The sequence below is a fragment of the Pelmatolapia mariae genome, linkage group LG12 (genome assembly GCF_036321145.2).
Source record: "Pelmatolapia mariae isolate MD_Pm_ZW linkage group LG12, Pm_UMD_F_2, whole genome shotgun sequence".
Taxonomy (NCBI): Eukaryota; Metazoa; Chordata; class Actinopteri; order Cichliformes; family Cichlidae; genus Pelmatolapia; species Pelmatolapia mariae.
In genome coordinates, this window is record NC_086237.1 from 33,241,507 (window position 1) to 33,255,295 (window position 13,789).

General features: G+C 40.5%; 1 protein-coding gene across 1 annotated transcript in view; it reads left to right on the top strand.

Annotated features, from left to right (window-relative positions):
* si:dkey-215k6.1 (transmembrane protein 132C) overlaps positions 1–13,789 on the top strand; it is a 269,137-nt gene that overhangs the window by 213,553 nt on the left and 41,795 nt on the right. Inside the window, exon 6 of the mRNA XM_063489390.1 lies at positions 3,386–3,529. Within this exon, the coding sequence (XP_063345460.1) occupies positions 3,386–3,529 (144 nt within the window). The remainder of the gene's footprint in view (positions 1–3,385; positions 3,530–13,789) is intronic.

The following is a 13,789-nucleotide window of genomic DNA, read 5'->3' on the forward strand; positions in this document are numbered from 1 at the left end:
GTAAGGAGAGTCAGAAAGAGAAATGCTTACAAACCCATATTGTAAGTTGGAATTGAATTTATACAGAAGAGCAAAATGCTCACATTTTTTACTGTGTCAACTATTTTGCTCTTTGTGTGTGTGTGTTACTGATGGGTGGTCTCGCTCTAGTTGCTTCACTTGAAGTTGCACATTCTCACACGCATGCATGCATGGCTAAACTTTGCTGAGGAGGGAGGCCGTTCCCTAGACTTTATTTTTTCTTTGTAACATGCACATACAAACATATTTGTCAGTGCATAGGTTTAAGTGTACACACACACACACACACAGTCTCTTGCTCCCTCTTGCTAAATCTGTGTGTATATGTGTACATGAGTGAGACTCTTATGCATAAACAGACACACATACCCATGCACAGGTGTTGTCAGGGACCTACATGAACTCACACAAAAATGCATTCATTCATACATACAAATACTTGACACATTTACCACCCATACACACACTTCCTCTGAGCTTATCTCAGTGCAGTGTGCAGTGGCTTTTGAAGGCAGTAGGGGAGCCAGTTGTTGACGAGCCACTTAATAATTCCCATGGACAGGCATGAAATTCTTTCCTTTTCTTTCTCTGGCTCTTTTTCTGTCTCCTTTACAGTTGCTCTAATATTCCTCTTCCTGTTATGTTTTATCTGCTAATTTTCACATTCTCTATTTTCTGAAAATTTGTTCTCATTTATTCATTTTTCTGTTTCCTCTATTTTTGCATCTTTTTACTTTTTGTTCTGACAAAATTTCTTTTGAAAAATGTATGGACTATATTTTTGTTGTCAAAAACACAGTGTCCAACAGTGCTGTTTCATATTGCAGATTGCATAATGACCAGGTAAGGGGTTTTTTTTTTCAGTTTGAGGTCTTTCTTCCCCATACACGCTCTGAAACGATACCTTCAATCTCTTTCTCTGTTTCTGCAGAGAGGAAATCCAATGAGTAAGGCTCTTTTTTTGCTGACACATTGTTAAGTTTAGTTTGAGTTTGGTGGTATGTAATGGTGACTATATATGTTATCACATGTCCTTATACTCTTAAAAAGAATGAAAAGCTTTAGCCTTATCCTGCCAATTCTATTTCTTTCAATAGCTTTCATACAGACCAAGAGAAATTTCACAAACCCTTATCACTCCAGTCAGTTTGAGACACTAATAGCAGATGCAGCAGAAGCAGCAATAGTTCCCATGTCATAAAAACACATATTCATGAATAGAACAAAGACTATAAGATATCTGCATAATGCAGAGCTAGCTTGGCTCGCCCTCAAACAAAGAATGAGTATTCTCACTTAACTCATAATTTCTGTTTCTGCTAAGCTAAAAATACAGGTGAAAATCCAAACACCTCCACGTACAGTGGAACTGAAGACCCGGTGGATTTGTTTCATTTATGATGGCAATAGGAAAATCCTTACAATTAGCATGTTGCACAGCCAGTGAGACTAAAATTAGCATGAGCTTTAATTGTATAGATACAGGACAGAGGTTTGTCAAAATGTTAATGCTCAGGGAAAATTAAACTCAGGTCAGTTTGATACTGTATGTAACATTTCAAATCATTTCAAAAATCTTGAAATTTGAAAGTCACTACTAAAATATAGTTAAATAAAAAGTAAAGCACTTTTCTTTCTCTGAAATTACATAATGCTTTATAAGGTATCAACTACCTAAAATACCCATTAAAATGTCTGTTTGGAAAGACTGGGAGTCAGCTATAGTTCTGGCCAACTTGTGGCAGATTTTCCGTGACTTCTTATTTCCCAAGATGTCAACTTCTTAACTATCCTAGTAAGGTAAACTTTAAAAACATCAAATATTTTTGCAGGATAATGTGAAAAAATGGCTTTATTTCTATACAATAGCTGGATATTCGTCTTGCACACCCTAGAAGATGCACGCACACATAATTGTGACTGTGCCAAATCAAATAACTGTATCATAGCCTTGCTCTAAGTTTAACTGTTTCATCATCATTCAAATGTTGGCAAGTCCCGTTTTTGTGCCTATAGTATAAAAAGCAGAGATATAAACGTAGTATTTATGGCACTACTGTGGCGAGTGCCTCAGGATACTGCACACATTTTATCATACATATATAGACATACAGAAAAACAGACACATTATCTACTGTTCAGGTTATTTTATAAAGCCCATCTGCTGCTTCTTCCACCTCAGGGCAGATAAAGAATATTATTGCTGGTTACCTGTGCGTAAACAGTGTTTTTATTAAATGGGATTGTGTGTGGATCAGAAGTCCTATTCGTGTGTGTGTGTTTGTGAGTTTGTGACATCTTATTCTACTTATTTAGTTGTACTTATTTTCGATACAGTACACAGAATTTGCCTCTGAGCTTGAAACTGTTTCTGGGTAATGTTGTTCCTTTGTAGTGAATAAAATGGCCTAAACTAAATATCAGAGATTTATTCTCTGTTTCTTCTTCATCTTCTCTGCTGGCATTGTGTATATTGAGCTTAATTCCACTGGTGTCAAATTACAGACACATATACATACTTCCCATCCAGACACAGGGGTACAGAACGGTACTCTGTAATCAGGCTCGTATGTGTGTGTGTGTGTGTGTTGGCGGTGATAAATGCCCCCTTGGAAACTCAATGCCAAATAATCAAGATTGACACTGGCACACAGTGTTCTGAGGTGTGCATGTATGCTGTTTTGTTTGTGCTATTTTTGTTCGAAGGATTTAATCAAATGTAATCATGCTGATTACAATAATCACAAGGTTTATAATCACCTTTTCCCCCCCTCTCTCTCTTCCTTTAAAAACCCTCCATGGTCTCTAAACAGTGGTTCTTCCTCTTTCTCCTCCTGCATCTTTCTCCATCATCAGTAAAGTCTTACTTTTCATGTACTTTGAGTATAGCATGTCAAAGTTTGGGTGGGAGTTTAGCCTGAAGCTCTGATAATGCCTGGTAGCTTATTATTAACACCGGCATAAATTTCAGGTTTCCCCAGGATATCATCTCAGTTGTCTAATTGAAAGACAGTGCTGTACTGGGTCTTATACTGTATATTAAAAGTAAATAAAAATAATATGGAAACACATGCACACATGTTAACTCCACACAGAAAGCCCCGGATTCGAACCTTGGAGCTTCTTGCTGAGGGCAATGCTAGCTCTTTCATCTCAAGTTTCAACAAAATTATTTGAGAAAAATGATGTTTGACTTCATTTAAAATTTGTACATTTTAAAGTGTCGAATGATTTAATCTATATATATAGTATTTAATCTAAATAATATACTGTTTTGAGTTTTATTCCTGTATGTACCAACCACCAACTATTTCGAGCGACATGAACTTCAGGGCTCATGAAATTTTTTTCCTTCCCTCTGCAGGACACAGAGATTGTGAATACAGCCATTCTAACCGGTCGACATGTTGCAGTGCCAATCAAAGTGGTTACTGTGGAAAGCGATGGGCAGGTGAGGGAGGTGGACGACTCCATCACCTGCAGCTCAACAGATGTGGATGTGGTTAAGGTAAGCATTGAAAATAAGCACAGTGAAATGCTCATGTGTAAATTATAGAAATAGTAATAGTAATAAACTTCACAAAAGGTGACAACCTAATATACCAATGCATTTTAAGACACAAGGAACCAAGAATTTGTGTATTTGTGTGATATGGAATTGAACAAACACACATCTTGCTGCGTAAACCCATATACTCATATAAAACAGATAATACACAAGGAAAAAATCAAACTGTGAGGAGATAGATTTCTTTGCATAAATTATCGAGTGTGTTCAGGCTTTCCTTTCTTAAATCTTGTTTGATTGAATGGCAGTGATCAGATGCTGATATGGGATTCTTGCACTTATCTGCCTAAAATAATTTTTTTGGTTTAAAGGACAGTTTAATCATAAAAGGGAGTCGGCTAAACAGATATGAGTTTCCTGGTTGTGCTGCAATTACTAAGCTATGGTTACACGTAAGCCGTATCGCAGGGATAAATGGTTTCGTATGGGTTTCCATTTTTTCTTTTTTTCTTTTTTTTTAACCTGTCCCGTTTGGTTCTTTTGCCATCAGAATTATTGTCTAAAGGCGAAGAAAGATGCCCAACGGATTTACTTTACCAAATGGACCATCCCAGCCTTGCCGTAATGGTCCATTTGATTTACCTTTTATTGTTTATTTTATTTTATTTTATTTTATTTTTTTTACTTGCTAGATACGGGACAGGGGAAAAGAAAAGGGAGAAAGAAAGAGGGGGGAAAAAACAAAACAAAACAAAAAAAAAAACAGCGGAGAAGAGGGACGGGGATAAAGGGCAAAAAACAAAAACCAACAAAATAAGCAGACAAAAAATACATATATCGATCACCTGGATCACCTGTTGAGAAAGAAAAAAGAAAACAAGCAGAAGAAAACGAGAGTAATAGAATAAACAACATCACAATGATATATGGGAATATAACACTACATACTTAATATTAAACATTATTGTGCAGCACGTAAGATCGACAGCGCACAGTGTGCTTTGAGGTAGGAGCCAAAAGGGGTGTAGTTTGTGTGTGTGATCACCTGTGTGTACACCTGTGAGCATGAGCGCGCTTGTATTTAAAAGGTTCCTTAATGTAATGATCTGCTAGAGGGTGTGGGGGGCCACAGTCCCATCCTCCAGGGCATGAAGCAGGTATGGAGGAGATCAAAACTCCAGACATCCAGAGGCCCCCAGAACACAAGAGACCAAGGAAGACCAACAGAGGGGCAGCCGCGCCACTGTCCCAGAAAGAGCTGAGGAGAGTCCCAGATGAGGGATCACTCAGCAGCCGCGGAGCAGAAGCCAGGGGGGGTTGCAGTGACGTGCCCGTGAGCTCCACCGGCAGCCAGCTGTGCCTGAGTGACCGAGCCCCAGGCCGAGAGGCCGAGGGCACCCCACCCCCGAAGTGGCCCGAGCGAGCCCCAGGTTCCAGGCCCGGATAAGCAGCCACCAAGGAGTGAGCCGGTGTGTACCCGGACGCCCACCCCCGGACACAAAGAACCACCAACGCATCGATGTCTGAGGGCGTCTGCCACCGGCAGGGGAAGTGGTGGGGGGAGATAGGCCTCCAAACCTTGGAGGGCCTGAGATGTCCCCAGAGAGGTGGCGTCTGATACCCAACCTGACATATAGACACAGACATACAGGCACACTCAAATACAAACATCCATTCCCACCCTCATGCTCTCATAGGCAATTACTCCACACTCAACCAACGTGGAGACAGACATAAAGAGACGCTGTACACACAATCACACTCCCCAAGCGTACTCTAAGAACCGGGTCTAGGTACCCTTGCCCCTGGAGGGGGAAACTGCACCCAGACCCAGGTGGTGTTACCCTTTTCCCTGCAGTGGGGAGAAGCAGACTGCCCCGACTCCGCAGCAGCAGGGAGGCCCCACACACCAGACCCCAGTCGGACGGCCAACTCCTCCTCCTAGCCCCCCCGCTCCAGCAGGCCGCAGAGACCGGGGGTGTGAGAAGACTCCAAACCTCCCTCTACCCGCTCATATGTAGTGTTGATGTATATGTGTTCTAAGGTGCAATTAAAACCCAGGAGGGCATGGAGCTACCTGCCAGAGAGCAGCAGGTAAGCGCATAGCCCCTCCTGATAGCCCTCAATGTCTACGTGTATTTAAAATTGAGAGGTGGGCAACGACGCCAGGGGTGAGGTGTACACCCTGATGGTAATTTGGAGTCCGTGTTGTGAGCCCACCCCCAAGATCCTATATGTATGTGTTATGAGAGTGTGAGTAATGTGAATGTCTAAGTTGTGAGATAAAATTGAGGCAGAGGCAGCCAGAAGGGGACAGAGGGGGGGGGATGCCTCCTCTGCACCCTGGTGACACACCCCTACCCCAAGGCCCTGCATGTGTGGGTGATTGTGGTGGAGCGGGAAGAGGGAAGCAGCTGGAGATGGGGAGGGAAGAAAGGGAGGGGCAAGTGACCCCTCCCTGGGGCCAGCTCCCCCGCTGACCCCAGTAGGCACCCCCATGCTCTGCAACCCGCCAGGGAAAGGGGGCCCAGGCCCATCCGGACCAGGGCCCAGTGCAGCAGCACCGCCCGGCCCCACAGAGCCCGGGACAGCCCACCCGACCCCACTACAGAGAAAACTGCACCCACCCCATCATCCACTCATCTTCCAGACTACACAAGACAATAGACGCCCAGGCTGAGATCTTCCTCCACCTCTCCTATATCTCCCCCTCCTGCAGAGAGAATTCCTGAGGAGAGGAAAGCTCCTGCAAGATGTGACAACCTCCCCCACCAGTTGAAGAGTCCCCCAGGTGGTTCGATGCACTGGCGGCGCCCTGCGCCAGGACTGGGCCCCCATATACCCACCCGCCCACAACCCCAGCAACACACCAACCAGGACCCGAGCCCCCGAGGCCCGGCCAGGGCCCCAGCCCAGAGACGGAGCGCCCCCAGAACCTCACGCCCGTCCCGGACCCACCCAGGGGCAGCCAGGCTACCAGGTCAGTAACCCACGTCCGTCAGCACAGACCCTCCCCTAGCCCCGCTGCACGCAGCCACGAGGAAACCGTCACCTAAGAGCCAACAGAGCCCTTAATTGGCCATGACCGCTACCCCGGGTTGAGCCCCCCAAGGAAGATGCTCCTGGGGAACCCCCCGACGCCCTAAGCCTGTCCCTACCCCCACACCAATCACAACAGTGAAGGCGGGACCAAACTATGACCCCCCACCCCCACTAGGTGATGGAGCTGATCAAAGGAGCCCAGAGCAATTGATCTGATGTGGTGGCAGAGGCTGTATCAAGACTAATGTAATCTAATAGATAATTTCTATACTGGTTAGAATTAAGATTATTTTTATTTTTCCAGTTCATGAGGACTGTTTTCTTGGCTATGCATAGGGCAGTGAAAACCATGTGGGCTATATTCTTTTCTGAAGTGACATTATCTAAGCTGCCCAACAAACACACTAAAGGAGAAGTTGGAATGTTACATTTCAGACACTTCGATAAGTCTTCACATATCTCACGCCAAAACTTCTGAACTGGTGGACAGAACCAAAGAGCATGGATATAATTGTCCGGTGAATTGGTTTGGCAGTGTGAGCAGTTGTTGGTAGACGTAAAGCCCATCTTGAACATCCGATGACCTGTATAGTGCACTCTATGTAGTATTTTGTATTGAATTAATTGAAGACTGGGATTTCTAATTAGATGAAAGGTTTTTAAGCAAATCTGAGACCAAAAGTTTTGGTCTAAGTTAACTGATAAATCCGCTTCCCATTTTGCAATAGGAAGTGATATTGATTCATCTATTTTAGAAAGCATTCTGTATATTTTGGATAGTAATTTGGGGGTTTTAAGAGTAAGAAATTGAACCACACTTGGTGGTGTTTGTAGTTCAACTTGACCCGGTTTAAATTTCTTTTTTACTATGGATTTAATTTGTTGATATTCTAAAAATCTTTTCTTGTTGATCCCATATTGTGTGTGGTTTCCATTTTTTCACCTTCCAGACATCAGGAAAAATGGTTTGCTTGCAGGTCGCATACATATAAGTATTCCAGACCTTCACATCTGTTGATTAAAAATTGCCAGGCGGAACATTCTTATAAATAAGGTTTCCCTTCAGATTTGGTGTTATTTACCAAAGCACAATGTAAAAAAAAGAAAGAAAAAACAAACACACCCATAGTTACTTGTTGGAATATTTCTTCTTTGCTGTTTCTGCATTGCTCCGATCTGAACTGTCCTACTTTCAATGGAATAATTAGATTTTTTTTAAAACCACTCATTGAATATAATGCATTAGAATCACAATACTTTATTGATCCCTAAGGAAATTATGATGCATCTTGTATAATTACATGTCTATCTTTTGTATGTGCACAAGGATTAAAAAAATGCCCTGACTCATTGAGGATATAGCATAAGGATATCTTGAACACACGTAACACAGTATGACTAACACCCAATTCACTTATTGCTTTCAATATTCATAAGACAACTAAAACTTTGATTAAATTACTATAATTTTCTTTAAAGAAATTTAGGCGGTTCTATAAGCACAAAAACCTATTTTTATATTATACAGATTTTCCATTCAATTTCAATTAAGTTCAGTTTTATTCATATAGCACCAAGTCACAACAACAGTGACCTTGGGTGGCTTTATATTGTAAGGTAAAGACCCTACAGTTTCTGTCACACGTATCATGCTTTTTCTTGACTCTGTAATAATTTAATACTTTCTGAGTAATGCCTTCCACAACAGGGTACAGGTAATCTGGAGCAGCTGTTAGAATGATAGTATGACCGGTGTCTGTCTATGGCAATCTTAAGCTGAATCATGTTCTGTTACACTTGGAATTGAACCTAGGATGGAAGGGCCAGCTTAAGCCTTAAGTGGCTTTTCCATACAAGCTGGATACACAACCACCACACTAATTAATAAACAAGTATTTCCTTTACAAAAACAAGCCAGTACCAGGGAATAAGGATTGATTCCTCTGGCACTACACTCCCTGTGCCCTCGGGGCCTAAAATGAAACACATCCTCGCTGTGACAGTTTCAATATGAAGCCAATTTCCTGGTACAAGCCTACAGGAGTGGTGCTGTTTAACTACAATCAATAACAACACAGGGAAAATGGAAAGTACTCATTCAAATAGATGTAATGTTAGTGTTTTGCTATATGTGTGTGGTGGGTAGGTATACCACATCTAGATGTTTACAGACAACCATATAGTACAAGCACAAATAAATATTTAAACAGCTATTACTGAGAAAGAAACACAGCTCTGTGTTTAAAAACAACAGACTGCTGTCCTATCTTGGTGTAGTTTCAGCTAGGGTCAAAGGGTTATCACTGCAGCTTGACCACAGAAGGTCAAACTTCAAGGTCAAAATTAGTTTAATAATACTGTAAGTAACCATTTTACAAGGTCTTATTACAGGGCTTACTAGGACCAGCTAAGTCATAAACCAGCATCTAACCACACATGAAAATACAATATTTCGTTTTTATACTCCTACTTTTGTGTGAATAACACTATCTACCTAACGGCAGGTAGGGACTGTTACCTTTGAACAGAGCTGTGTTAGTTGTTTGTGTTTCCTGTAAACAAACAGCAAACCAGAGGCTCATCTTTCCCACTGTCAGAGAGAAATAAAGAATGTTTCAGAAAATGTTGATCATCAAGGCATTTCTCACCCACATTCAATGGAACCTTCAAAATTAGACAGTTTTCTCTATCATTTATGATTTATCTTGAAATAAAGCCGATGGCCATGGCAGCTTTTGAAATGGGGCACAGTGCATTAGCAATTGAAGCAAGGCTCGTCATAGCACTCTGGGAGTTGCCGCACACATACTGTATGATACACACTTCTGGTGAAGCTTTTAAAATTCTTTTATAGGTTTGAAGCTTCTGCAGTAATAAAAGTCAGTGTAGCACTACATCAAATTTCTCCACTTTAACTTTATTCTTAATTTAGAAGAATAAAGTATAAATTCTTAAGGGAGAAAATGTTTCTGTGGTTTTTTTGTCTTAGTTGGAGGCAATAAGCTCAGAAAGATTAGATTTCCATTTGGTTTTACATCAGATTCTATTAACTTACCTTTTTGTATAATTACTTATTGTGGATAAATGTTTGCAGGGGGAATTGCACAGCACCCTTTACTGATTACCTGAATATATGGAAATGAATGTATGGGAATTACTTGGTGAACATATTCCTGGCTGCAGTGTAATGCTGTTCCCCTTGAATTTAATGCATTTATCTTTGATAACAATAAAAAAAAACCTGTGATGTACTACCTAGATAGTTTCCCTCCTCTTCAACCCTCCTTTTCCTTTCCCGCATTCTCTTTCAGTGTAAACTATCTTGTTAAGGTCTCTTCAGATGCCGTCACTTGTGATGTGTGTACGTGTATGAGCTGCCGTTGTTGATACAGCAGTATGTGTAGGTCGGTGGTGTTAAAGCTAGTAGGGGACAAATAGGGGACAAGCGCACACATACACACAAATTAGTACCATTATCCTGACCTCACGCAAAACAAGGAGGGGAAAGGAGGAAAGATGGGATGAAGAGTGGTGAGAAGATGACAAATGGATCAATGAGGAGAGGAAAGGAGAGTAGAGAAGGAACATGAATGTAGAGACCGCAAAAAAGGAAAGATGTTAGTAATGCAGAGGAAAGGAGAGAAGAAAATGATAGCAATGAGTGGAAAAAGAAAGAGGTTTACTGATTTAAAGCTTAAAAATGCAGACAACATTTATATCCATAAGAACAACTGACTGCTAAATCAGGATCTGCCAGTTATGTAAGCCAACTAAAAGCTCTAAAACCTGTTCTTTATATGATTAAAGCGTACACTATTTCCAGAGATAACATCATGGTGACAGACTAACTTAAAATGAATTTGTTAACTTACATGTTTTGTCTTAGAAAGGATACTACAATAAAGTAGCCTGCAATAAAATAAAAGCAAGACACATCCTAATTGTGCATTTAGTACAAGTAGAGAGGCAGAAACAGAAGAAAACTATCAGACTTCCTTCCTGTATCCTTCCTATACTTCTCCTTGTTTTATATTCAGGTGCAGTGATAGCATTTAAGCTCACCTCCTTAAAAATTGTCCTTCTCTCTCTATTTTAAATTTGATGTGCACATTCATTGACAAGAATAGCTTTATGACCTTCAGAAAACAGTATCTGATTGATGCCTGGTTTCTCTAAACTGTAATGAAGGACTTCAACTACAGGTTCCACTATACATAAAAAACAGTAACACTTCATGTTTTTCCAGGCTTTACCATAGTGAGGTAATAAAATAATAAACAATAAGCCAGAGTGCAAAAGAAGACCAAAGTTGCAGATAAACCCTTACATTAGGCAATTTGTGGAACAATTTTATATCGAGGTATTAAGTGTCAGAAACCTCAGAACTACCTACTAACTACAATGTGATGTGATCTACGATCTAAGAGTGAATGTAAATGTGATATGACCACTATTTTTGTTTCAAATGTTATATGCAGAAACAGTGTGTCAGAAATCTTTTAATGGCCTAGCAAAACTGTACATACAGCACTCTTCCACAGACAGATGAATATATATGTGTATGTATATGTGTGCACACATGTGGGATCACGCAGATACGTGTCAAAGTGTCCAGCTGGTTCATTAAACAGCACACAGATCAATTCTTAATTTGCTTTGTATCCATACTAATACATGCACCAACACACACACCCTAAATCTCCCTAAAACATGCGTGCAGATATACGCACAAACACTCACACACAAGCACACACACCTCCATCACTTCAGAGATTTGTCTTCAATCTCCATACGAACTAAATATTGTTCAAACCCACTGAGTTTGTCTGTGAGATTCTTTCTGTGTGGACTGTTTGGGTTTTTTTCCCCTTATTTATGTATTTTTGTTTTGTTTTTTTATGCAACATGCATATTCGTTCCTCAAATCATAATGTCATATTAAAAGGCACATAGGTTGTTGGTGCCTTGGAGCACTGTTCACGTTAATAGTTGATCAAATTAAACCTGTACACTGAAAAATGATGCTTTAGTCACTGCAGGCATGGCCGGTGTTCCAGATTAACTGGTGTTTGATTGATTAGTGATGGTGAAAACAGTGTGTTGTAGGAGTAGCTTTGCAGAAGTTGCTACTGACAGATGGGGAAATCAACATTGTGAATGTTTCATCTTTAAAATGCATTTCTTTGTTTCTTTTTTTTTTTTAAAAAACATGACAAAACTGTTATTGCATTGATCAAAAACAAAAATAAAAAAATCCAGAAAGTATTCACAGTACTTCAATTGTTCCACATTTTGTCATTTTACAGCCTTATTCCAAAATGGATTACCATATAGCCACTCTGCCACTCATGCCTGCCGGGTTGTCCTTCTGCAAGGTTCTCCTCTCATCACAGAGCAATGCTGGAGCTCTGTCAGAGTGATAATCAGGTTCTTGATCACCTCCCTGACTAAGGCCCTTCTACCCCAGTTGCTTAGATTGGCCGGGCAGCAAGCTGCAGGAAGAGTCCTCATGATTCCAAACTTCTTCCATTTATGAATGATAGAGTTCACTGTGCTAACTGGGACCTTTAGTTTTTTCTGTACCCTTCCTCAGGTCTGAGCCTTGATACAATTCTGCCTTGAAGGTCTACAGACAATTCCTTGTCTGGCTCATGTTCATGGCTTTGTATATGCTGAAAAATGCACAGTCAACTTAGGAACCTGATATAATCATGTCCAATCATGTCAATGTACTACAGGTGAACTCCAGTCCAGTTGTAGAAACATTTGACAGTTGATCTGTGGAAACAGGATGCCCATGAGCTTAATTTTGATTGTCATGGCAAAGGCTGTGAATACTTGTCATATTTATATTTTTTTATTCATTTTTCAAGAATTTCAAGCAAATGTTTTTAGGTGAAAAATGAATGTAATCTCTTTTGGAATAACATGACAAAATGTGGAACGAGTGAAGCGCTGAATACTTTGTAGATACACTGCAGATGACTGAGATGGCGCCTGTTTATAATTTCACCAAAGTTAATAAACTCTATGGCAAATCTTCTTGTTGCCATTATTATTCTTCCCACGCATTTATATATGATTTGCAGATTGTCAGCCCTACAGCCATAGCACACACTTTATATTATTTGCACTTAGATGAAATAGATGCTAGTCAGCTCATGCTACACTGTAGGGGAAGTGTGGTTGTGCTACACTGTTGACAATATATTAGAAACGTCTGCAAATGTTTTATATCCTGATCCTTTAAAAATACACTCTAAAATAATTAAATATATCACCATGTGTTTGTTTTCAGTTTACTACATTTACAATGTTATTTTAGTGCTAATAGTTTAAGCTGGGGTATTCTTTAAGTGGGAGAAAAGTAAGATTATATAAATGGAGTTTATTATATTAAAATTATATTAAAATGCTAAAAGATGAACTGCCAGGTGCTGTTGAACATAGGCAGTATAAAAGATGGACGTAGCTACAATGACATCATCTGTTGGTTTGTCCCATTTTGAAGCCTTGAGATCAGTGTTCCTGCATCACCATCTTGGTTGCAAGAAACCAGATGTGACGAGGAAGAGTGGGCCAGACTGTGAAATTGGTTGCTCACTGGCTGACCACTTGTGACTGACAAGTCAGTGAGCAACGAGCAATGCAAAATACCACACCCAGTCCTCCTTTTTGAAGGAAGTATATTCAAAATAGATTTTATTTTATTTTTTCAATGTGAACCAAAAAGATTAACTAAGGTTTTGAACTCAGCAGGAAAGTGTTTACAGGGGTCCTAAAGGAGTCTGTTTTCCTAAACACTTAGGACCACACTGGCTTCAGTTTTCTTACCAGGAGACTATCTCAATGTTTTACACTGCTGTTAATAGATAAGTGTAAAGTTACCAGTGATGGGAATAACGGCGTTACAAGTAATGGCGTTACTTTATTCAGTAACGAGTAATCTAACTAATTACTATTCCTATCGTTACAACGCCGTTACCATTACTAACAAGAAAATGCGGTGTGGTCGCATTACTATTTTTCAACAAACAGACGGTTGAAGCTGTGTTCAGCTTACCGCACCTTATATCAGTTACACAGAAGTAGCTGTCTACGTAAGTAATCTGGGCGCTACAGCTTTAAGCAGCTGCATGGGCTCCTGCGGGCGGCTATCACTTTCTGCCTTGGCACAACACCTGGAGCTAAGGGGGCAAAACAATCGCATGAGTGGTG